Raw genomic sequence first — 27,520 nt, forward strand, 5'->3', positions numbered from 1 at the left:
AATAGCAGAAGCAACAAACAACGCTTAGTAAAAACGAATCACGGAAAATCAATATGAAACCGTTAGTCCCCGGCAACGGCGCCAAAATTTGATAGGCTTATCGCGTACCTAACAAAAATAACCTAACTATTCCTTCTAACTGTGTAGTAGGGCAAGTAAGGATCGAATCCCAAGAGACTATGGTTCATTCAATTAATCAGACTCAATTAATCACTAAGCACGTCACCAATCAATAATGGATGATAATAATCAACTAATATATTAAATAACACAATTAACTAGAGGAAATATTAATCAATAAACTAAAGCATCCAAGATCAAGCATTACCACGATTATGATTGATAAACTAATAAATCTACCCCCAATATATAAATCAATTGACAAGAAGAAAAGCAATCCCTAATAATAATACCAAAGGTCTCTTCCAAGTTATCAATGGCTTCCCAAATTAACTATCAAGCCTACTTCCGTGGAATCAAGCGAATAAGGGACATTAAACACCATGCCTAGATTCCTAATTATTCAATCATCTACTTCCGTGATGATCTTCAAACCCTTAATTGGAATAACCTAATCCCGTTAATACCCAACTTCCGTTGCAATAAGAACAAAGGGATGATAACAATACTAATTATTCCTAATCTAGTATTGGCATAAACACAATCAATTAAGCATGTCAATTGGGATTATTATTGGGGAATTTAAAGATCTACTTTATACATCAATCATAATCGGGCTTAGCAAGATCCCGGATTAAGGAAACTACTCACACATCATAATAAAATCAAAATCAAGTTCAAAAACAAGAAACAGTAAAGAAAACATATTTAGAGAACAGTGAATATCAGAAAAGAGTGAAGTAAGATAAATACCAATTACTCCAATTGAAAGAACTCAAATTGTTGATGAACAATTGATTAATCTGGGATTAAAAGATTGAAATTGCTTAAAGGAAATAAAACTAGGGTTCTTGAGAGTTTTCTAGGGCTTAAGGAGAAAAACTAATGAAAAACTCTCTTTAAAAGTTAATTACAAAAGGGTATTTATACCCCCAAAAGATAGAAATTCGGAAATAGCTGAAATCGCGCAATCTTGAACATCGCCCGGTCAGACCGGGCAGATCTCGCCCGATCGGGCGGAGGAAGGCTGCGTAAAATACGACAGTTTTCCTTCTTTGCCCGGTCAGACCGGGCGAACCTCGCCCGGTCGGGCGCGCGTAACACGTTTCCAGAATTGCATCTTCATAACTTGACTTCTTCATCGCCCGGTCTGACCGGGCGAAGCCTGCCCGATCGGGCGCGCGTTGCACCGTTCAGAATTGGGCTTCTTCCTGTGAACTCTTCATTGCCCGGTCTGCCCGGGCAAGCCATGCCCGGTCGGGCACTCCACATAAATTGCAGTTCTTGGCTATCAACTCTTCCGAATCTACTAAAAACACGTCCAATTTCCTAGAAACGCTTCATATTCCTGAAAAGCTTACTAAAACAATCGAATACACTAAAGAAGAGATTGTTAGCAAGAAATGGCTCCGTAGAGCTCAAAACCATATAAAATTACTAAGTAAAACCGGGGAAAACCATTGTATAAAACACGTATATCAGACTTTCTTTCTCTACTTAGGATTTTTCTCTCTCTTAACTTTTCTCTCAAATCTTGTTCTTAATTATTTCCATTAATACAAATTAGTTTGGTAACAATTTCTCTTCTCTTAATCTTAGTTGTTTATTTTATTCCTTTCATCATGACTTATTTTATTGCTTTGATTAGTTCAGTTTTTAATATGTGTGAGTAGTTTTATTTCTAGGGTTGATGGGGATCCATAAATAATATGAAGGGGTAATTTGTTGTTGTTGATTGTCAATGCTAGATTAATTTCCTATTGATTGATTTAATGCTCTGTGACTAGATTAGACCAATATTTTATGCATGAGTTTGACAACATTGATTCGAGATTCGAGAGATGAGAGTTGATGTTTAGGTCTAGTTTCAATAGGCAGATTAATTTATAAATGGTTAAGTCGAGATTCGAGAGATGAGATTTAATACCGGTAAATTAATTGTGTGATTGTAATACGTAGCGAAAGCCCTTTACAATCTGGTTAATTGATGCATTGATGACTGACTATTATTGATTATTGGTATTGCATGATAATTTCTTATTGAATTGTTTTAACGTTTTACAATTGCGGCTTGTAAAAGTATATCAATATTGAATTGATGAATCGAGCAGATGTTGATTTGATATTAAAGACTACTTTCAATAAGAACTTAGATCTAGTAAATTGCGAGAGCCTGTTAGATCTATGTTGACTAATAAATTGCGAGAGCCTGTTAATCATGTTATTTATGCAATGGCAATGATTGATTACTATGTTTTACCCTGGAGTATTATTTATTGGTGAACCTATGCCCTAGAGCCTTTTATATATTGTTTTCTTCCTATTCTCAATCTTAGTAGTTTAGTTTCTTATTCAAATATAAATATTGGTTACTTCATAATCTAGATTATTTTAGTAAAGTAGGAATAGAAAGACTTGTTTCCCTGTGGAGATCGACCCTACTTCCCTATCTACATTAGTTAGAGGATTTAGGTATTACTTTTGATTAGGGGATACGACTTTACCCTGTCATTCTTCCACTGTGTCTAGGTTGTGAATTAATTCTGCTTGGTTCCTTTCTTTTGTCAGTAACTCGTACCTTGCTGTGGGGACCTCTACCTCTGTTAGGATCACTGCTTCACATCCATACACCAGCGAGAATGGGGTGTGGCCTGTAGCGCCTTTTGGAGTTATTCTGTCTGCCCATAGTATGTTGGGTAGTTCGTCTGCCCATTTCCCTTTTGCTCCTTCCAGCCTTTTCTTCATGTTACCTTTAAGGACTTTATTGCTTGACTCTGCCTGTCCATTTGCTTGCGGGTACCTAGGTGTAGACGTGATGAGGGAGATGTTCCATTCCTTACAGAACTTTGTAGTCTTATTGCTGATGAACTGGGATCCATTGTCTGTAATGATCTCTACTGGTACCCCGAATCTACTTAGGATGTTTCTTTTTATAAACGAGATAACGTAGTGCTTATCCTTGATTTCCTTGTATGCTTCTGCTTCGATCCATTTTGAAAGGTAGTCTGTCATTGCTAAGAAGTATACTCTCTGTCCTGATGATGGGGGTAGTTTCACTATATCCATTCCCCACTTCATGAATGGCCAAGGTGTCAGTGTTGGATGTAGCTCTTCTGATGTCCTGTGTGTCAAGGGTGCGTGTTTCTGGCATGCTAGGCACTTCTTGGCTAATTCTGCTGCGTCCTTTCTCATGTTGAGCCAGTAGTATCCCATTCTAAGTGCTCTGTTGGCTAAATTCCTTCCTCCAGAACGATTTCCGCATTCTCCGCTGTATAAAGACTGTAAGACCTGTTGTGCTTCCTTTTCTTCTAGGCATCGTAAGAAGGGGCCTGCTGCAGACTTCTTAAAGAGTACATTGCTAATTAGGCAGTACTTGGAGGCTTTTTGAGCAAGTGCTTGAGCTGCTACTTTCCCTGTTGGTTTCGTCTTGTCCAAGAGGTATTCTTTCAGTGGTGTTGTCTAGTTGTTGTCTTCTTTCTCTGTAGGGTTTACTTGAACTTCGTAGACGCTCATAGTCGATTCTTTCTCTATGGCTGGATAGAGTACGTGCACTAGGGGGATAGCTCCGAATTCTTCTGGGTTGATGTTTGATCCCAAGTTTGCTAGGGCGTCTGCTTCAGTGTTCAAGTTTCTGGGTACTTGATCTATCTTGAATTCCTTGAACTCCTTAATGAGCTTCTTTGTGACTTCCGGGTAGGCTATCATCCTGGCATTTTCTGCATATTCTCCATTGATTTGATTTACCATGAGTAAGGAGTCTGAAATTACCTCTAGATGTTGTATCTTCATGTCCTTTGCAACGGTTAATCCTGTGATTAGCGCTTCGTATTCAGCTTCATTATTGGTGGCCTTGAAGTTGCACCTTATTGCCTGTGCTATCTTGTCTCCTTGGGGTGATGTCAGTACTACTCCTAGGCCTACTCCGCGTATGTTTGTTGCGCCATCTGTATGGAGTATCCACTTCTGTGTAGCTTTTGGTTCCTGTAGTGCCAATACTTATTTTTGTGCTTCTTCATCAAGAGTTGGGTTGAAGTCTACTACGAAGTCTGCCAAGGCTTGTGATTTGATTGCAGTCCTGGGCTCGTACTGTATATCGTACCTGCTCATATGTAAGGCCCATGTCTCCATCCTTCCTGACATTTTTGGCTTTCTCATGATAGCTTTGATGAGGTAGTTGGTGCGTACTCGTATGGAGTGGCTTTCAAAGTATGGGCGTAGCTTTACTGAAGCAGTAACTAAGGCTAAAATGATCTTCTCTAATGACGCATACCTCGTTTCCGCACTAAGTAGGGTCTTGCTTACGTAGTAGATTGGGAATTGCTCCTTCTCCTCTTCTCTTGTGAGGACTGCACTAATCGTCCCTTCAGACACTGCGAGGTACAGCTGGAGTGGCTCTCCTTCTTTAGGCTTAGAGAGAATCAACGGGTTGGCCAAGTATTCTTTCAGCTTCTGAAATGCTTCGTCGTGCTCCTGCTCCCACTTGAATTCCTTATTCTTCTTCAGTACTTCGTAAAAGGCTCTGTTCTTGTCTGAAGATTTTGAAATGAACCTATTCAATGCTGCAATTTTCCCTGTTAAGCTTTGTAAGTCCTTCTTCGACTTTGGTCGCTCTAGGTCTAGGATGGCTTTGACTTGGTCTGGGCTGGCTTCTATTCCTCTTTGTGTAACCATGTATCCTAGGAACTTTCCTGACTGTACTCCAAATGTGCATTTTGTGGGGTTCAACTTCATGTCGTACTGCTTCAGGATGGAAAATGCTTCTCTAAGGTCTCTGACGTGGTCTTCTGCTTTCTTGGATTTAACTACCATGTCGTCTATGTAGACCTCTATTGTATTCCCTATTTTCTCTTCAAACATCTTGTTCACCAACCTTTGATATGTTGCTCCTGCGTTCTTCAATCCAAAAGGCATTACCTTGTAACGGTATATTCCTTGACTAGTAATGAAAGCGGTTTTCTCTTGGTCATCCTTGTGCATGAAGATTTGATTGTAACCACTGTACGCGTCCATGAAGGATAGTAGCTCATGCTCTGTTGTGGCGTCTACCATGGCATCAATATGAGGTAGAGGGAACGGATCCTTTGGGCATGCCTTGTTGAAATCTGTGAAGTCTATACAGATTCGCCATTTTCTGTTCTTCTTCCTGACTACTACTACATTAGCAAGCCATTCTGGGTACTTTACTTCCCTGATATTTCCAGTCTTCAATAGGTTTTGGATTTCCTCATTGATAATCTTGTTCCTTTCTGGAGCAAATTTCCTTCTCTTCTGCTTTACTGGTGTATGTAGTAGATCTACATTCAGCTTGTGAGTAATTACGTCTGGAGAGATGTCTTTCATGTCTTCATGGGTCCAAGAGAATACATCTTTTTCCTCTTCTAAAAAGTCATATATTTGTTGTCTGAGTTCTGACTTCAATTCTGATCCTATTCTGACCTTTTGGTCTGGATGTTTGGGGCTCAACTGGACTTCTGTAGCTTCTTGTTCTTCTACTATGCTCAACTTTTCTTGGCCCAGTTGACCCTCTGATTGCTATGCTGAACTCTTTTCTGCAGATGTTGCTTTTAGTGCGATCTTGTAATATTCCTTGGCTTCCCTAGGATCTCCTCTGATTTCTTGAATACCCCACCTAGTAGGAAACTTAATGACTTGATGGTACGTAGAGGGGATGGCCTTCATCTCATGTATCCAAGGTCTGCCTAAGATCATATTGTACGAAGACAGAGTGTCAATCACTAGGAACTTGACCTGTATGTTGATTCCTTTTGCGTACGTGGCCAATGTAATCTCTCCACTTGTCTTCTTGGTTTCCCCACTGAATCCCACTAACATTGTTGACTTGTTGACGATGTTCTTCTCGTCTATGTTCATATGTTTCAGAGTGTCAAGCATGATTATGTTTGTAGAGCTTCCATTGTCAACTAGGATTCGCTTGATCATGTAGCTTCCAACTGGAAGTGAAATCACTAGACCGTCATGATGGCCTTCTACTGCATCGCTTTCTTCAAACATGATGGGAATTTATATCTTGGATTTCTCCCTCTTGTCAGGTTGATCCTTGTTACTCTCCTTTGCATGCCGCTTTGCTGCTGAGTATGTTAAACCACATACTTCTGATCCTCCTGATATGCAACAGATGGTTTTGACAATTGGAGGTGGAGGTGGAGGTGAAGGACCTCCTTGCTTTGACTCTCTTTCTTTCCCTGGAGCTTTAAATCTATCTGACAGGAGTTCTTTGAGATAACCTTTCTTCAGTAGGTAAACAACTTCCTTTCTGAGCGCAACACATTCATCGGTTGTGTGACCGATATCTTAATGGAAATCACACCACCTGGACGGATCTTTCTTCTCTCCAGGCCTATCATTCTTTCTGGACCATTGCACAGTATCTCCCATCTTATTCAGGGTCCTGATTACTCCTGCAGGGTTAGCATTGAAGCAATACTCATGTAATTTAGGTGGGAGTTTAGGATCTTCCCTCCACTCGGAGAATTCTTCTTCAACAGCATTGACTGATCCTTCATCAAAGCGGGAACGTTGATATGGCTTAAACCGATGATCTCTTCTGGGAAATTTGTTGTTCCTTCTTGTTTGGCGATCTGGCTCAGGAGTCTTTCGTGCATAGGCATCCTCTTCGAATCTGACTTAAGCCATAGCTTTGGCTTGCACATCTTCAAAGGTTGTATAGGGGTATTTGGTCAACTCCTTGTAGAGCTCACTATGGTCTAGCAGCCCTCTTCTGAATGATTCGATTGTTGTAGGAGCATCACACTTGTGTATCCCAATTTTCTCCTTGTTGAACCTGTTTAAATAGTCCCTCAAGGATTCACCATGTCTCTGCACAACACGGTACAGATCTGAAGACTGCTTCTCGATTTTTCTGCTGCTAGCAAACTGGATCTTGAATAGGTTCACCATTCCTACAAAAGATCGAATTGCCCCATTATCTAAATTAATGAACCAAGTTAGAGCTAGACCTGATAGCGTGGCTCCAAAGCCTTTGCACATGATAGCTTTCCTTATATCTCTAGGGATCGAGCTTGTCATCATTTTTTGCTTGTAGAGGGATACATGCTCATCAGGGTCCATTGTTCCATCATACATGGTCATGTTGGGCGTGCTGAGCCTCTTCGGCACCTCTACCATGGCGATCTCTTCTGAGAAGGGAGATTCTATATAGCCATCTGCTGCCTCTTTTTCCACGGGTTTCGGCATTCTAGGAATTTTGGCAATTTTGGCCTCGATTGCCTTGAGGTATTCTTTGACCATCTTCTCTACCTTTCCCTCTTCGGCTCCTTCCTGATTGTTCTTCTTGAGGGTTCCTGCATCCAAAAAGTCTAGATCCAGGGTTGCTTCCCTGTTGTTAGATCCTCTTTCCTCGTTAGGGGTGTGAAAGGTTCCGGACATGTCAAGATGCATGGCTATACTTTCAGTGCTCTTTCTGGTGTTTACGGTTTTACATGCGACTGATTTTATTTGGCTACAAAGGGCTTCATTTTGTTTGGTAAGACTGGTGAGTTTGGCTTCAGTTTGGACTTTTTGAGCCAGCAGTGTTTCAATTTGGCTTTTCTGCTGGTTTAAAGTTTGGCGGAATGCGTTCATTCCTTCATTATTTCGGCAATGGTAAAGGGTACTGGTTGCCCAGTCATGGTGTTTGTTTTGGTTTTTGGTGAATTGGTAGGTTAATTGACTATCAGCCCCACGGTGGGCGCCAAATTGTTTATGTAAATCTCAATAAGGGCATCTAAGAATTTGCTAGGTTTGAGGGGTAATAACAATCATTCTACCAATATCATATAAAACAACTAAGAACGATGATAAATCAATAAGTAAGCAGTAAATAATCAATTATATAAAGAAGATGAGTTTAGAGATACAATACTGAGTAAGGACAAGCCTTCTTGTTCAGTAGGGATGCAATTCCGTAGATAAAAGTAGAGCAAATTGTTTATATTTAAGTATGTGTGAGCGTACATGAGTGCTAAAATTCCTAATTCTTCTTATTTATATCTAGGGATCTCTAGGGTTTACAAATATATTCAGAATATATTTGAAATGTATAAGATCTTCTTGATTTATCTTGTTCCCTGTTCTGTAGGTGTATCTTTGGCAAGTATCTCCTTGATTGATATGCTTAGTGCTGTTTTCCTTGTTTATTCCAATCAAGCCGTTTTGCATATTCTTGCTGATTTATTGATCTTGGACTGGTGCCCTAAGTACAATGGGTCGTGTGGTAATACGGGCCCAACACAATTGAAGTGTGTGAGATAGACGGTCTTTACATATATCCGGTGAAACGTAAGAATTAGAGCCATCCTCGAATTAGTATAGGACCGAAGGAGGAATACAAGGGGTTGAAAATTGGGTGCAAAAAAGTTAGAGGGGCTGAATTGAAGAAACTAATCAAGGATCTATATGGCTCGCAACTAATGGTTAATCGCGAGGGACTTTGTTTCCTAACAGCGACAAGGGTCACAACAATGGTGTTTGGAGTGGAGTACTTTAGGTTGTTTGATCTCTTCGATTGGTCTAAGTACCATGTCAATACATCGTTGAACACTAGATGGGCTCGTACAGACTTTGTGGACGGCCGTCTCATGCATATAGGTTCAAATCACGGCTGCTGCAAGGCCTGCAACAACAAATTGAGAGAATCGGATGAAGATAACTCGGATGATGATAACTTAAATGAGGAGGATGAGGATTACTCGGATGAAGATAGCTTAAAAGAGGAGGATGAGGATTACTCGGACAAAGATAACTTGGATGAGGATGACTCGAACGAAGATTAAAAATTCTAGTATGGTCACTCCCACTATGACCATAGCTACACTTAATCATGATTGGTTGATTTTTGCTTTTTCTTAAAATCTTAGTCAAACCTTATATCTAGAATTTTCCATTTTTAATTCTTTTTCATTTTTTCAAAAATTAATTTTTGATTTTTCGAAAATTCTTTTTTAACTTTTAAATTATTTAATTAAAATCAGTTATTAATTAAATGAAAAAAAAAAGATAAAATTAAATAAATCTAAATCAAAAAATTGTTCTTTAATGTTCTTCATCATTTTTCAATGTTCTTCGTGGTTCTTCATCCATGGATGAAATTAACCACCATTATGGTAATCTTTGTCCCGTAAATACACTCGCACATCAATGAAAATTGAAAATATGCATCGATCTACATATTGTATGTGAAGTTTGAGTTCATTTGAAATTTGGATTCATGTGTGAATTTGAGATTGTTTTTAATCCTAAAACATTATATGTTAATTAGATAATCGCAAACAAGGGATGCAAAATCGGTCATTTTATTTATTCGAAAATAACAAAAAAAAAAAAAAATTAACAACTTTTCGAAATCTGGGTTTGTGAGGCAAATTGGAGAAGACAACGTTTTTGTTTTGGAATACTTGTTTGATCCGAAAAAAAAAAAGATATAGTTTACAATTCTGTTTGCATATAAGGCATTAACCCAGATGCTAATAGGACATTACCTATACAAACCCAATATTATTGTTTATTTTGTCTACGACCATACGTTATCTTGGACATTGCTAATTATTAGTTCATACTACGCATGCATTAATATCTTAATATTTTTCTTAATTGATAACAAATAGGATTGTGGTCCTCAATCCTCATTCACTAGCTAAGTTACAATGTATATATATACCAAGTTTGATATCAATAATCACTTATAAATCTGCTATTGTGGTTTGATTTCTGTATGCAAATTCCATTAAATTAAATTAACTCTTAATCAAACCACCTTTAGAGCTAATTGTCAAAGTAGTTGATTATCTTCTTATCTATCATGTGACCTAATGGTTAAATTAATTGAACACTAGTTTGTTATTAATTAAAATAATGAACCCTGTTTGTTTATTATAATAACTTTACAATAATTAAGGAGATTGAAACCAATTCTAAATATATAAATAATTTCATATCCTAATATTGGATGAATCCTATATAATAAACAAATGAAAAAAAAACATGGAGGTAGAGCAATTACATGGCAAACCTTTTTTTTTAGAAAGAATACAATGGCAAATTGTTAAATATAGTAAATGTATTTTTGAATTTAAAAATTAGGAAAGATAATATTCAACCCCTTATACTTAGGCTAAATGCATGCTACTACTGCTAGTTGTATTCCTTGTAATTAGGACATATCAATATATCATGCTTATGTTTTGTATAACACACAGTCTAGCTATCTTAATGGGAATCGAAAATATTATTTAACTTATTTGTCAAAATAGCGTTACATGTTAAATGTGATTTATTTGTATCTAGTTTTTTACCCAATGGTTAGGTACTATGACTCTACGAGTATTTTTTTTTTAATTAGTTTAGTTTTATTTTAAATTTATAGTCTATATTTTATGTGTCATAAAAAATAACCGATAACAACATTATTGTATATCATTGATTTATTTCCTACTTAAACAGTATGTTACATATTATAATAGAATATTTGAAAAGATTTGGACGACAATTTATATGGGATAACTTAATTTAATTTATATAGGATAACTTATGTATCATTTAGTAACAATATTCTCTAAAAACAAGCAATCAACACCTATCATATAGGCAATATTGTTCAAATAGATATTAAATTTAACACCTTCCATCAGTAGTATAAATTATTTTGATTGGTTGCTTTAAATACATGATTTTTTTATCTTATAGGAAGTTGGTTTGAATTTCAAATTACACAAACCAAAAAAAACAAAAATTACTGTCCAAACCTATCATAGGAAATCAATTAGAGGAAGAAGACGCAATTTTAGGATACAAAGATATATAATTAGCATATCGATCAAAGGAAGAAGAAGCAATTTTTTTAAAAAATTTTCTACTTATAGACGTTGTTTGATCCGTAGAACACAAGTATAAATTTTGTGATTTGCTAGCTTATGAATTAGCATATGTGTACTTTGGTCATTACCTAAAAAATAAAGTTTATTGTGCTTGACGAATGACCATATATATTTTGGATATTGTAAAAATTCCAACTTTATGATTTTTTTGACGTGGAAGGAAACCAACATTTTGATATTATTTTACGATAAGCATGTCAAAAAAGCTTTTGAAGGAATCTAATCTTATTTTAGAAATGAAAGACTTAAAGTATTTCCTTTTAAAAAAAATAAGATAGATTTAAAATCATAAACCTTAATTAAATTATGGTAACTTTTTAATTTTATCGTTTTTTTAGGGAAAGTAAATCAGTTATTATCCTAAGATTTTATTAATATTCTATTTACTAAATTTTATCCTCTTTTAAAATTCATTTTACACAATTGTTTATCAAACATTCCATGTTTATTGCATTATTAAAGATATATATTACCATAATTCTAGGCGTGATAAAAATCAATAATTTTACAAAATAATCTTAGGATATGTCGACAAAATAAATACGAAACATAAAATAACAAAAATTAAGTATATACTAAATTTGGATATAACCAATAATATAAGAGGTTATTACCTACAGTTTTTATTGATTACATTCATCTGAATTTAAAGTAACAAAGAATTGATTTAAGTAATATAAGTTTAATAGAAATTGAGTTCAATTTAAAGTAGATCAATACGAAAATTTAAACCACAAAAGTATATATTACTATATCTGCATTTTATTTTGGCCACGACTTATTTTGGCCGGAAAAAAAGTAAATGGTTGGAATCCGTTCAAAGGACCCTCTCCACAACCTAAGTGTGATAAAAGATTTTTTTGTGCCACTTTTTTTTTAATATAGAAAATAACCTTTACAACAAAAAGACTTACTTAAAAGGACCTTTAATTTCTGACAAATTTTCCATATCTATATGTATTATGGTTTGACAATGAGCTTCCATTATTTACTTTTTAAAACATATACTAATATAAGTAGCAAAAACCACTCATAATTTTGTATGTGGTAACTTAATTTGGATATAACCAATAATATAACAGGATATTACCTAATTATATATTAAATTTATTACAAACATTTTAACATTAAGTAATTGACGTTCATTTTAATAACAAACAACTAGTGGGGCGCATAGTAGATCAAATATACTGAGCTATAAATCTTATGCGTCATATACATTTAATCCAGCAAATAATGTAAAAATCTGATGAAGTTTAATAGAGATTTTGATTTAATTTCAAACTAAATTAATATAAAAATCCTAACACATATAGACAACAAATGACTAATGGCCTGGGTTTTTGTGTTTAATCCTTTTGACTTTAAGTTCTTTTAAGAAAATAAAGAAAAAGAAATGCAACATAATCTAAAAGTTGAAAATTTGGCAAAATGTCAAAATTATATATAGTAGTTCGCAAAAAACAATAAACTACAGTTTACAGGTAATGACCAAAGTACAATATAGGTGAATGCCTAAAACACAAACAGATTACGAAAATCACAATATTGTTTTATGGATCTCACGAACTGGGCTGCAAAAAAAATTGTGACATCTTTCTCTCCTCCTTGTTCATTTAGAAAATCAATAGAGGAAGGATTAGCATAATAAACGAAATCAAGGCTATATATTTTTCGACCATACTATTGACTACAAACAACAAAAATGTTAAATTTTCTCATCAATCATAATTTTTCGAACCCCAAGGTCAAAAATTCAGTACAAACGAATCCGAAAAGAAATTTGATCAACCCAATTCATAATAGATATTGTGGACAAATTGTTGGCCAATTCATGAAAATTAGAGAAAAGTTTGATAATGGGTGATTATTAAGATCCAAGGATGAAAAACATGTTTTTCGAACCCTAATTTTTGTCTCCATTGATTTGTGATTGAATTTAAGGGATAAGGAACATAAATTTGTGGTTAATTTCATCATTTGATGAACAAATTTGAAGAAATTTGAAGAATAGTGAAGAACATTGATGAACATCGATGAAGTATGAAGAACAAATTTTTGATTTTTGATTTTTTTTTTTTATGTAATCTTAATTTTGGGTTTTATTAAAAATAGTTGGAAAATTTTCAAATTGCAGCCATTTAAATTTTTTTTTGCAAATTGCAGCCCAAAAGTTCATATAAATTGTAAATTACAGCCCGATTCAACTTTTTCATCGGTTTACAAGTTGGAAAATCTTCGATTAAGGTTTTAAGGGTCATTTTAGTCCTTATGGATCCGAATTGAGCTCGGAATTAGCAAAAAAATAACGCAAGTCTAATACACACATTGTATAAATCATAGTCTAGACTTATTACAATGTATTTATCAAGTTAATATAAAAAAACATGTCGTTCTCCTTGTGTGACTTTTTTTCATGTCTTATATAGCTACAGTATATTGTATAGTTTCAGCCTTTTATAATATATCCTACTACGATATAAAAATAATTAAAAATATAATTACTAAAATTTTGCATTGACAGATATATTTGGTCAAAATGAAACAGATAAAAGTATATATTTTCTCTGTTCTATTTAGTTAACACGTTTTTTAATGCATATATTCATCCGTAATAATCTCTAATTATCAATAAGAAAAAAACCTATAAAGATTTGATATTTTAAAATACATTGAGTGAAATTTTACAAGATCTTTGAAGATTATCATTTTTGTACCTTTAAATAATAAAAACTAGCTAGCTAGTCAAAGTAAAGTTTGTACATAGTGTCAAAAACCAAAATGTTTCGACTTAATTTGAACAGAAGAAATATAAAATGTCAATTTAGGATGGATAGCATACCTTTCTTAAATGACATGTTAGGTAACCTATCATTTAGGTTTGTTAAATATAATAACCCCAAAGGTGAGATTATTATTCCCAGAGAACCGCATAACGTTGGATTAATATAGGCAATTTCTGCTATTGTTATTGGATTTTTAGTTCGGTTTTAAGCTCTTTTCTTGTAATATTATTAGATTATTACGTCAAGAAATGCCTGCTGCCTTGATTCAACCACTGACAATTGCCAACGAGCTTTGCTAACTTATTATGAACATAAATTGTCAAATAAATCAACTTGGCTATATAAGCCGCCTCTATATAAACATAAACAAAACTAAATGGATGGGTTAAATAATTATCTATTCTCCAAATTTTTCAACTTAGTTATAGTTAAATATAGTTCCCTATAAATATATGCTTTCTAAAGCATAAAAATATAGACCACTACCTTTAATCTATAACTTCTCCCTTCTTATTGTTGCTATAGTTTCTGGTTTCTATTGAAAATGGCAGCTTACACAATGCAGTCAGACAAGTTTTTTGTCGGATGTTATGACACAGGCGACGGGATACAAGTGTATGAGTTGGATGGTCTTTACATGTTGCCGGTGAAAAGTAAGCATTGGAACTATTCTGATCTCAATATAAGGCCCGGGAACAAATACGAAGCGTTGAAGATTGGGGACAAAGAGATTTGGGGTGATCATTTGAAGGAACTAACCAATGATCTTTACAACTCCGGGCTAATGGTTAATCGCGAGGGGCTTTGTTTCTTACCAACTAAAGCAGCCGCGGCTCTAGAGATGGAATTGGAGTACTACCGGATGTATGATCTCTATGATTGGTCCAAGTATGGGGTGAAAACATCGCTGACAACTAGATGGGATCGAAGAGATATCGTGTATGGCCGTCCCTTGGATATAGTAGAATCGATGAAAGGGGATGGCAGTGGTGATGACGGCGAGTATAAGGTGGAGTTGGGGGAGAAGGAGAAGGAATGGGGGGAGGAGAAGAAAAAATATGAAGCGCGGGTGGATGAGGTGGAGTACCAAAAAGAGGTGGAATTGAGGAAGAAAAGAATGGAGATTGATAGAATGAAAGCGGAGTTTGAGGTTGTTGAAGGTAAAAGAGAGGAGGAATTGAAGGACAAGCAAGAGGAGATGGAGAAAATGAAGAGAGAACATGAAGAGGTATTGGAAGAAATTGAGATTAGAAAACAAGAAGAGTTGAAGATGAAAGATGATGAGATAGTTGTGTTGAAGCGTGCGAATAAGGAGGAATTAGATGCCTTGGAGCAAAGAAAGGGTGAAGAATTGATTGAGAAAGTTGAGGAGATAGAAAAATTGAAGTGTATGTATCAATAGGAGGTGAACAAGGTGGAGCGCAGAAGGCGGCAAGAGTTGATGAAGAAACAAGATGACATAGAATTTTGGAGGGATGGCAACCGAGATGAAAATGAGTACAAGATTAAACTAGTGGAGAAAGAGAGGGAATGGGAAGAGGAGAAGGGTAAGCATGAAGCGGAGCTAGAGATGGTGGAGGGTAAAAAGGATGAGATGTTGAGGGGGAAACAAGATGAGATAGAGAAATTGAAAGAGGAGTTAAGGCAGGCAAAGTGTAACATAGAGGAGGAATCGAAAAGAAAACGAGAGGAGATTGAGAACATGAAGCAAGTGCATAGAGACGAGTTAGAGGAGGCAGAGTTCAAAAATCAGGAAGAGTTGAAGATGAGTGAAGAAATTCAGTTGCAGCATTGGGAAGATTACAAGAACAAGAGGGATGAGGAGGCACAAAATTTCGAGGAGGAACTTGAACTATATGTATTTAAGAAGAGTGGATTAAGCAATACTTCAGAGTTTTTTTCCAAAATGGCAGAGAAAATGTGGATTAGCATACCTCCAGTGACAATAAGTGTCAACTTGGATTATGAGCGTATGAACTGGCCCCCTTCCGGGGCTCCTGACATGGTTATACCTTTGAATTCAATCGAGCCAAATAAGTTTTCAGCACTTCCACAAATAACACTTCTGTGTTCATCAAGCGATCATGAATACATATATTTTGACTGCAAAAATTGGAGAGTTATGGAGGTCGCAGTCCCCACATTAAGCGATACAGATTTAGAATATAGACCTACAAGATGGACTATGGCTTACTACGAAGGCAGTAGTGAAGACTATTTCGCAGAATCCTATTTTGCAAATTCCTATGACCAAAAGGTTATCTTTCCGTCTCCATGTCCTATTTTGCAATGGGCAATAAGTGAATAAGATAAAGGTCAAAGCATGTGTGCTTTCAACATGTAATAATAATAAGTTTTTTTTTTTTATAATTCGGCGTAGTATATTGGTTGGAAGGAATAAAATCAAGTGTTACTACGCCAATAATGTGCAGCGTGTTTATACTTTATATATGTCAAAATGCCAACTAAATTGGAAAGTGTTGAATACCCAAGAAAATGTATTCCTATTTATACACCTAGGTGTGCTGTGCTCCAATCTATAAATATGTATACTTTATTGTAATTTAAATCCCCAAGTCCCTATAATACATTGATTATACAGTATATACTTATTTATAAAAAAAAATGTCAATTAAGTTAATCTGTCCTATACAGAATTGTATTATAGAGTTGATATAACAATACTTTTTTTAAAAGAAAATTTTTTATGTAGTACTCCCTCTGTTTTTAAATACTTGCTCCATTTCTCTTGGACACGTATGCCGATGTTAATCTTTGATCACTAATATCTTTAATTATCAATAAGTATAAATTCTAACAACTTAAAATTAATAATATATTCATTGAGATGATTCCAACAAGTACCCACAAGACTATATTTTTTCTTATGTATAAATCACAAACAATAGTCAAAGTAGGACAAATGAATAGTCCAAAAAATAAAAATAGAGCAAGTATTTAAAAACGGAGGGAGTACTACGTAATTGATATACATGAAAGTAACTACACACGACATACCTTTCAAGGACGCTACAGCATAGAGCAGAAGTCGCAACATGTATGAGACTTCCCCAAGCAGTTAGAAGATGTGATGCTGGGTCGAAAATTCCTATTGTTGAATCTTCAAGGAAATGAAATGCTAGCCAGTTCCTGTAAATCCAACAAAGCATTGGCAAAACATTAAGCTCAAGTCACTAAAAAAAATCGGATGTTATTCTCGATCTTGTTATGATTCTACTGCTATTAATTATTTTAACAGATTCGTCTGAATTTAACTTAAGATTTTCTGGCAATGATTTGCTTATGGTTACTTTTGGTTTCTGGTTGCCTTTCCTTAACATCACTACGCACCTTGACCCAATTTGGTTCTACAGTTGGAATTTGATTCGAGTTATACAAGTCATCCACACTAAGATTCCTCAAAAGAATATTCAACATTTTCTCATGTATGTTCCTTGCCATGATCACAGACAAATGACTAGCTTCTTGGGCAACTAGAAGATGTCCTGATGTGAAAAAAAACATTGCAGAGGAATATGATGTGCACACAAGTGTGAGGGAGCAACCGAGAGGATGGGCAGTATAATTTACAGAATTTGCCTTGATTTCAACCCTGAACCCACCAAAATTTGCATATAGAATATTCACAAGTGCATCGAGATAGACAGTATAATGAGAGATTCACGACTTTAACCTTGAACTTGCCACAAATTGCATACAGAGAATTCATGATTGCATCAATACATCTGTAGAGGATGCAAGTTTACATTATGTATTGTATAAACATTGACCATGGCATGCATATGTTCATTCAGCATTTTGCATTGTTAGTAGCAACTGTTCTACAACAACAGCCCACCCAAATTACACGAATGAAAACAAATTAAGCCACGTTTTAGTCCAGAATTATTCCCAGAGAAAGCAGGCGTCCTGCAGCCCTGCAGATCATTTATGATATAACGTCAACAGTAGTAAATCTATAACCTTTCAAGTAAAAGGTAATAGATTTTAAGCACTCAGCTAAACAAAATTTAAACGCTGTTTTAAGACACTAATCAAAGATGTTTTCAACTCACGAGTGATTGTTAATCGCGAGGGACTTTGTTTCCTTGCTACGGCCACAGTCACAGCTGCGGCCTTAGAAGTGGAGTATTATAGGATGTTTGATCTCTTCGATTGGTCCAAGTACGGTGTCAATACTTCGCTCAACACTCGATGGGCCCGTAGAGTCGTAGAGACTTTGTGGATGGCCGTCCTTTGGACGTCGTAAAGCCAGTTAACTCAAGTGATGACGAGAAAAAATAATAAGAGTTAGAGATGAAATTGGAGAACCAGAAGCGTGAACATAAGGAGGAGATAGAGGAAATCTTGCTTGAAAAAAGGGAAGAGTTCAAGAGGAAAGATGACGAGATTGAGAGATTGAAAGAAGAGTTGTCGAAAAAGAAGCAGGAAGACACGAAGGAGAAACAAGAAGAAATCAATGAGAGAAAGGAAAAAGATGATGAGATTGAGAAATTGAAAGAAAAGTTGACGAAGGAGCATGAAAAGCAAGTAGACGCGAGTAAGAAGAAACAAGGTGAAATCGATGAGTTAAAGCGTAAGCATAAGGAGGAGTTGTCAAAGGAGCATAAAAAGCAAGAGGACGCGATGAATAAGAAACAAGGTGAAATCGATGAGTTAAAGCGTAAGCATAAGGAGGAGTTGTCAAAGGAGCATAAAAAGCAAGAGGACGCGATGAATAAGAAACAAGGTGAAATCGATGAGTTAAAGCGTAAGCATAAGGAGGAGTTGTCCAAGGAGCGTAACAAACAGGTTGACACAAAGAAGAAGAACCAAGATGAAATCGACGAGTTAAAGCGTAAGAATAGGGAGCAACTGAAAAATAAACAGGGTGAGTTGAATGATTTGGAAGATGAGCTCAAGATATTTTCATTTGCGAGGAGTGGTTATGGTACTCACTATATTCGCAAATTTTATAACATAATGCTACAAAAGATACAGGTCACCGCACTTTCTACAAAATTTGAGTTTGTTAATATGGACAGTATTCGGCAAGATAAATGGCCTCCAGTTTACAGGACTCTTACTAGAACGTTTGTGCCATTAGTGTCACCTCAGATCGAAATCAATAACATACGGATACGATATCGTAAGAATACTGGTATCCCTACAATGTTCGACAAGAGTAATTGGCGAGTTATTTGTGTTGCAGAGCCAGGTACTGAGCCGGAAATAGGGGGGTTTATGATTAGGAGGGCACACATAGCGTATTACGATGGGAATAGAAATCTGACGGATGCCTTCGTCTATGGTAGCGGAGATCAACCCAATAATCAATACAAAGAAGTAATTCCCGCTCCACTCAGTGAAGGATACATGAATTACTTGTACTATGCTCCAGTGGCACATATTCTCGGCGTAGGCGTTAGGGTGTGTGTGATTTTAGCAGAGTTTAAGTTCATTGGTTATACATGATTGTACCAAGTTTTTCTTATTTTCCTACCAGATCATAGGTGGTCGATGATCTTATATATGCCACATTTTTCCGTCCTCCTTACCTCGCTTCTTTTTACAATCCCCAAGTAATCTTTCCTATCCAGAGTTGTACATCTATTATACAGTTGAAAATATTAAAAACAATTCTTCAGTAGGTGCTCCTAATTTCTTTTCCACTCCTAGCTTGTTCCCAAACATACTAGGTATATGCTATTGTATACGAAATTACGAAAGTATATGATACTATGATAGACAGTGTTAAGACAAGATACACATGACATACCTCACTAGCTAAGTAGCTATATGCAACAGCATACGTAACATAAGACTCCGAACGGAGATAACAACATGATATTTCCCCAAGTCCAGTTGAGGCTAGGCTGTGATGTTGGGTCATCGACGATTCCTATAGTTGAATCTTCCGGGAAAATGAAAATCTTGCCAGTCCCTGTAAATCCAACAAAACCTTGGCATGATCTTAACCTCAATTCCCTAAAAAACCGGATGCAATATACTAAAACACCAATGCCCATGACCCATGTATTTCCAAACAGACTTTCCTTTCAACTTGGCTTTTCTGGTTATACTTTGCCTAATATTTTTAGTTATTGGTTGGCTTTCCTTAACATCATCCCCAAATTGACCCAATTTGGTTCTTCCGTTGAAATATGGTTCAAGTTGCTCAGGTCACGTATGATCATATCCTAGCCGCCATCACGGACAAACGATTAGCTTCCTGGGAAGCTTCTGTTGTGGAGGTACGACCACCAATCCATATCCTAGCATTTATTGGATCATTCAAGCCTTTGGGAGCCTATCTTATATTGCAGAAGATATCACACACCAGTCTGAGGGAGCAACTGAGGGGGACGGGGGTAGGCACTAGGCAGTATAACTTACATCATTTTCCCAGCAGATTCTGATTCTCGACTTTAAACCTGAACTCAGCAAAAACTGTATATCTAATATTCATGAATGCATTAACACATGGGCAGTATAACAACAGATTCTCGACTTGAACCCTGAAATCACCACAAACTTGCATACAGAGAATTCTTGAGTGCATCAATACATCATCCATAGAGGATGCGATTTACATTTAATATTGTGCATTGACTATGACATGCATATCTTCATGCACCATTTCGCACATTGTTAATTAGTAGAAACTATTCTACAACAGCAGCCTACCCAACTTTAAACGGATGAAAACAAATTGAACCGCAATTTTGTCCAGTCATTCCAGAGAAAGCATGCACCCTACAGCCCTGCGGGATCAATTTAAGGTAAGATTAAAGTAATAAAATTTTCAAAATCCGCAAAAAAAAAAAAAAAAAAAAAAAAAAAAAAAAAACAGAGCAATAGGTAAAGATAACTGAAAGTTAACTCCTAATCTTAGTAACTTTTGAACAAATGTATACTTGTCATTTCAACGAGTATGATTTTGATTGATAAAGTAAAATTAAGTACAATAAAAATAGATATAAAGTATTCGAGAGACTTGACACTCTCGCAAAGCTAACTACACAATGCTTTTAAAAAAAAAAAAAAAATTGTCAATTCTTCACATAATCCATGATCATATATATATATATATATATATATAGATCCCCTTAACCCCCCAACTTATTTTCTGTCTTATGTCTAGAGCTTCCCAACTGATTTACTGCGCAAATCCAATCATACACTCTTACTGCTGGTTCATCACGACAAAGTATAAATAACATTTATGCTCTCATTGCTCAGTGGATCCTGAAAACCCAATAAAAAGACCTAGACAAATTACAGATGCCAAAGTATAAAAAACATTCATGCTCTCATTGCTCAGTGGATCCTGGGTGCCTGAAGCTAGTGCCCTATAATTCTTGTGATGATTACTGGTGGTTTTTTTCTATTAGTGATAGTAAAATATTACCGTCTATCTGAACTTTAACTGCCAAAATTACACCGGCCTTTTTTCATTTAATTAGTGCACAAAATCACCTTATTAGAATACAGCTATTGATTATCCGGAAATGACTATCCTAACTCCTAACAAAGGTCACTGATCTGGTGATTACTCTGATTAATCCTAATGCTGTATACTTGATGTTTAAGCTGTCTCAGAGTGCATTATTTATATCTCCCTTGATGTTATTTATATCTCCCTTGAAATAATATTTGGCAGGGTTTTGCATTATGTGTCAATATCATGGAATATTAGTACCAAAAGTTCAGCTTTTAGGAAATATTCCGGCCTTGACTCCTTCATCCCTTTTTCCTTCGTTTCTGTAGTTTGTTCTCCTTCCCTCCCTAATTTCTTCCTTCCATAATAAGCCTTCTTTATTTCCTTTCAACAGGTTTCTTCTCTTAGAGAAGTTCCATCATGGTTATGACTCGTGAGTTTGGCTTTACACAAATTCATATGGATCAGACATTGGTGAATCCTGAATGCATTAGCCTACCATTGATGCAACTCAAACCCCTTTGGCTTAGGCTTCAAGGCCCAGTGATCAATATTTGGAAAAGCTTATACAGGCAAAGATAGGACAAGCAACTGGTTAAAATCACCAGGCTGGTTTCTCAAAACTAGTGAGTAGTGTTGCATCCATCATGTAAAGAATTTCAGACTCATCAACTGCTGCAGCAGATGTCAATAGAATTCAGGCTGCGGATGGAAATGGGGGAAGAAAGAGCAAGTGACTCAGTTTGGCCAAAGTAATACACAAAGCAATTTCTTTGCAATTCTGTTTGTTCTCAACTAGCACTTTCAGTTTCAGGCCAGCTCCGGACATTACCATGTGCATAACAAATGTCATTGCAAGTTAGAGGTCTGGCTTTTATCATGGAAATAACTAACCCTAAGGCTAGACTGTAGGATTTGAACCCAAGAACAATATGTCATCGTTTCCAATCATTTTCACCATCCATTTGTGAGTTATAACTAACAAATTCAAACCTTAATGTTTTTATTCTAAGGCCACTAGCCACCAGGTCTCACAGTAACAAGCTTGATAACTGCATGTTAAATGATACATTGTCTTTTGATGAACTGGATGTCAACTACCTTAGTCTATTGAATCCTGTACAGTGTACAACATAGCATCATGTTTGGAACAACCAGTTTAATGAGCAACAAAATTGACAAGAACCACAATATAAAAGCCAAAATTGGCAAAAGGGGAGGCAGATTTATGGAAATTATTGAAAATCATCATTTATCAAAGTTCAACTGATTTAATTTGACTATACAAATATTACATTACAAAAACTCGCCTAAAATCCAACAGAAAATGTATAAACTTCAAATAATAACAAATTAGATCCAATAAATCAATGTCAAAGCACAGTAACTTCAAAAATTAAAAGACAAATTAACACCTAATCATAATCAATTTCCAAATCATGGACAATTTCATATTCATTATAAAGATTCAACCTTTAAAACTTACAAACAGAAATCAGCATATTTAATCAAATTAGGGTAATATCATACCTGAATCCAAAAATGGGCATTAAGAAAATCAAGCAGAAACAAGCTTAGCATGCTGAAAAAAGGCAGCAGAACAAAGAACAGATGCAATGAAGCCGAAAATACCAAGACCAATCATCAATGAAATACCAGCCAAAGCCATATCCATTATCGATTGAATACTCAATAAACCCATCAACATTTTTTCTCAATCTCTTTTTTTTTTTCCTTTTTTTTCAGAGATTTTCAACCAAGAAGATGAAATTAGAAGAAAGGTGACATTTTTGAAGAGGTAGAATTTAATAAAAGCGGATAAAATACACCGCTTTGTATATTAGCAATTGAAATTCGACACCGGAATGTTTGAAATTCGACACTTGTCTTAGATTTAGCAATTTGGTTTGAAGCAATTTCTTTGTTTTTCTTTTTTAATTTGACAGATTTGTTTGAGTTCTTGGCGTATGCCGAAATTTCTCATCTCATGCCAATTTGATGATAGTGAATTAGTGATATGGAAGAGTAACTTCTAATTAGTTACTACTCTATCTGTCCCTATATTATTATTTTTTTCTTTTTCATTTGACTTTTTACCTTCTTTGGGACGTATTTTAGAACACGTATATTTTCATTTCATACACGTAAAAATTATAAAAACGTGATTGATAAAATATGCAATAAATCGAATCTAACAAAATCACTCAGGATTATATTATCTGTTATAAATTGATGGTAAATTATTGCCAAAGTTTACAAAATTTACTAAAAAAGGACAATGGGAAAAAATAAAGGAATTGAGGGAGTAGTTGTCTACAAAGCCCAAACAAGTGAAGAGTTCCATTACTCCAATTAGGGTTTTGGTTTTTTGTATTGATATTGTTATAAACTCGAGTGTATCTACAGGTACGTCTAAGTCTAAGCTATAGTGTATCTACAATTCTACATTTGTAGGTACGTCTTCAATTTGGAGTTGTCTTAATATTCAAGAATAGGGATGTCAATGGGGGTTGGGCGGGGCGGGGCGAATGTTGGCATTCCCATCCCCATCCCCACCTAACATTTCCATCCCCATCCCCATCCCCATACCCGTGGCGGGTCTAAATTAAAGTTCATCTTCATCCCCGCCCCGGCAGGTACAATTTCAAAACCATCCCCACCCCACACCCCCACTTGGATATCCACCCCCACCTAATCCCCGCCAAAGACCCGCCTAATCCCCACCCAAGACTCACCTAATCTCCACCTTTCAAATACACAATCCTACATAATTAATATAGATTACTTTTAAAAAAAATCATTCTTAATATTACACATTTTTTTTTTTGTTTTATAATATAAGTGTATTACGAAGTATTATAATTAATATTTTATATTTTACATAAATATTTTATAAAATAGTATAAAAGTATAAAATTTTGTTTTAAAAGATATATAGATGTGGGTATAAGGTGAGAATGGGGCGAGTACGAAGTAGGGCGGGGCGGGGCGGGTACAACCTAAAATCCACCCCCGCCCCATCACCCATGGCGGGTATGGTTTTCATCTCCATCCCCGCTCCACCACCCACCAAACCAAGACCCATCCCCACCCCACTAGGACGGAGATGGGGCGAGTATCCTACTTAACTTGCCCCACTTGTTGAATAATTTTGAGAATTTAGACTAATTTACTTAGGCTAAGGTGTTGTGAATTAATTAATTTACTTAGGCTAAGGTGTTGTGAATTAATTAATAAAGATTATTAAAAGCAAATAATGTTTTGAAGAAAGTACAAAGAAGCAACGAGTAACATAATTCTCGGTTTCAAGAAGCTTTGTAGTTGTCTTTCATGGAGTCCGATCAGCCGCCCGGTCAGGGTGGTTACCGCCCGATCGGGCGCGTGAGGAGTGAAGGAAAAGACAGGGTAGCCGCCCGATCGGGCTTTCACCGCCCTATCGGGCGCGAGAACGATGAAAGTTTCTCGCTGGATTTTGCCCAATCGGGCTACCACCGCCCGATAGGGCGCGAGAACCACCATTAATCGTCATTCAGATTAGCCCGATCGGGCGGTGGCAGCCCGATCGGGCGCGAGTCTGGGCTGTTTGTAATTTATGACGGTTGGTTTCATCGAAGTTGAACAGTTTCTTCATGGAGGTTGGTTATTTTGCTTTTAATATAAATATGTTCAAAAGGAACATATGTTGTCAGAAACTTTTCAAGAAGAAAAGTTATTTTCTTTATTTTTCTTTCTTGAGAAAATCAATTGCAATATTTTATTTATCATCATCATAATTCCTAAGGCTTACTTACATTGCATTGTAATCATCTTATTTGTGATTGCAATTGTTTCTTCGTTGTATCTCCTAAGTAACTTTCCGTGTAAACCCGGTTGTAGTTTAGGGTCGGAATTATACTTTTGAGAAAGTGATTCCGTTCACGCCTCGAAGTTTTCCGGTTTAATTGTTTGCTATTTTTGTGACCCTTGATATACACAAATTCCCCAACACCACTGAAATTCCTATTCAAGAATAGTACAAAGTAAATCATTAGACATGTTTCAAGATAATATACTGCTTGTATAGATGTGTAAAGTTTTACATAATGCAAAAATAAATGTACTCCGTGGCAAAGATAATATTCCGTACTAAATATCTATTTGATCATATTAGTTTTAAAGCATTAATTATAAAGATTTTTTCTAATTATTAAAAATTAGAAATTTGACTAGAATAATCCAAACAACTGGATCTTAAATAACTATGAGGATAAATTTTTAAAATGAGCAAATTCTTTAAAAATTAATGAGAATGGATGAATTTTTCCCTTTTAAAGTCAACAAAATGGCTTAGAATACCTTTTACCATTCATTTTATCAAAGTTTAAACTTGTTTTCGAAATGATCAATGAGATTAAGAGGGCGAGTGTATCTAATATTCCATACACTACTGTCCTAATAATCTAATGTAAATCGTCTTAAATCATCCCAACACACTTACTAACAATAAATCCCACTCAATAACTTTTATTTTTTAAAGGACTCAATAACTTACAATTTGAACATTGTTGACAATTAGTATTAAGTGCACCATGGTGCACCAAGAAATAGGTGCTCCTGGCCCAATCCACACCCAATACAAGAAGCCCAAACGAAAGAAGCCCACGAAGTGGTTTTTTTTTTTTTTTTTAAATAATAGATCCTCTTTCTCTGTCTGTCAATTTTATTTAAGTTCAAAAAAAAATTGTCATATCTATTTTTGTTTCATTTTAAAAAATTTCTCTCTCCTCTCATAAATTAAAAACCTTCCTCAATGAATTTTTTTTTATTTTTTCTCTCCTCTCACCATTTTTCCCTCTCCACAAATTGCAATGTACCATGACAAAAGACAAAAAACACACGAAAACACCTTAAAAAAAAAACAATACTTAACTTTTTTTATATTCCTACATTTATGTTAAATAAATTTGCTAATATAATTCAACAAATTGTAAAATTGAAACTATATTCTACTATATAATTATCTTTTTGACTTAAATAAATTTTAAAAAAAAAAAATTTGGTTGAAAATCAAAATTATCTGCTCCTACCGAAGAGGATAAAGATGATAAGTAATTTATTATTTAAGTTCGCAATTTGTTTAAATTGTACAATTAGTCAAATGTTCAACATCAGAACACCAAAAAAAAAAAATCGATGATGTATCTAAGAAAAAACCAATTGTTAAAAACTTCTGAACCCCAATAACAAACCACTTAACACCCTACGAAAACCTCTGAACCCCCTACAAAACTTTTGAACCCAACCACAAACCACTGAACACCCTTCAAAAACTTCTGAACCCCTACAAAAACCTCTGAACCCAAACCATAAACTACTGAACACCCTACAAAAACCTCTCAACCCCCTCAAAAACTTCTGAACCACAACCACAAACCACTGAACACCCTACAAAAACCTCTGAACCCCCTAATAAAAAAACTTTTGAACCCCAACCATAAAACACTGAACACCCTTCAAAAACCTCTGAACCCCCTATAAAAACTTCTGAACCCCAATCACAAACCATTGAACACCCTTCAAAAACCTTTGAACCCCCAAAAATTTCTGAACCCCAACCACAAATCACTGAACACCCTACAAAAATCTTTGAACTCCCTACAAAACTTCTGAACACCAACCACAAACCACTGAACACCCTTCAAAAACTTCTGATCTGAACCCTTACAAAACCTTTGAACTCCAATCATAAACCACTGAACACCCTTCAAAAACCTCTGAACCCCCTACAAAAACTTCTGAACTACAATCACAAACCACTGAACACCCTTCAAAAACCTCTGAACCCCCAAAAACTTCTGAACCCCAACCACAAACCACTAAACACCCTTTAAAAACTTCTACACTTGAAAACACTGCTCTGAATGCCAAATGTTCAGATTTATAAATTATAAAGTAGAGAATGCCAAATTTTTTAATAAAATTAAAAATACATATATTTAAAACAAAAATAAGTTCATAAGTAATTTATCGCATGTTCAGAATTATAATAAAGATTTTCGAAATTCCAAAAATACATGTTATGTGTTTACAGAAAACGTATCATACGTTCACATTTTTAACTTAAAATGTTCAAAATACTAAAATATAATCAAATTCAGAACTGTTCATAACAAAATGTACAATTATCACTAGAAAAAATTAGAAGACTACATATTTCGAAACTCAAACCTAGCCATGGTGATTTAGATAATGAAATCTCATGAAAAATAATCTCACCATCGTCTTAACCACCTTCTATTTAA

General features: G+C 35.5%; 2 protein-coding genes across 2 annotated transcripts; both read right to left on the reverse strand.

Annotated features, from left to right (window-relative positions):
• Positions 1-5,652: 5,652 nt before the first annotated feature.
• Positions 5,653-6,132, reverse strand: LOC110682521. Its single transcript, XM_021858903.1, has one exon. It carries the CDS (start codon positions 6,130-6,132, stop codon positions 5,653-5,655), a length of 480 nt encoding a protein of 159 aa, XP_021714595.1.
• A 13,141-nt stretch (positions 6,133-19,273) lies between these two features.
• LOC110721050 lies at positions 19,274-23,371 on the reverse strand. Its single transcript, XM_021900171.1, has 2 exons — positions 22,770-23,371; positions 19,274-20,562 (listed from the first exon to the last, which is right to left on the reverse strand). The coding sequence occupies exon 1, from the start codon at positions 22,945-22,947 to the stop codon at positions 22,798-22,800; it is 150 nt and encodes a 49-aa protein (XP_021755863.1). The 5' UTR covers positions 22,948-23,371; the 3' UTR covers positions 19,274-20,562; positions 22,770-22,797.
• Positions 23,372-27,520: the final 4,149 nt, after the last annotated feature.

Source organism: Chenopodium quinoa, unplaced genomic scaffold (assembly GCF_001683475.1).
Source record: "Chenopodium quinoa cultivar QQ74 unplaced genomic scaffold, ASM168347v1, whole genome shotgun sequence".
NCBI classification, from domain to species: domain Eukaryota; kingdom Viridiplantae; phylum Streptophyta; class Magnoliopsida; order Caryophyllales; family Amaranthaceae; genus Chenopodium; species Chenopodium quinoa.

Bases quoted from the DNA above. Each gene is read 5' to 3' on its own strand.
- LOC110682521 (XM_021858903.1), bottom strand. From the start codon at position 6,132: ATGTTTGAAGAAAGCGATGCAGTAGAAGGCCATCATGACGGTCTAGTG.
- LOC110721050 (XM_021900171.1), bottom strand. From the start codon at position 22,947: ATGTTGATGGGTTTATTGAGTATTCAATCGATAATGGATATGGCTTTG.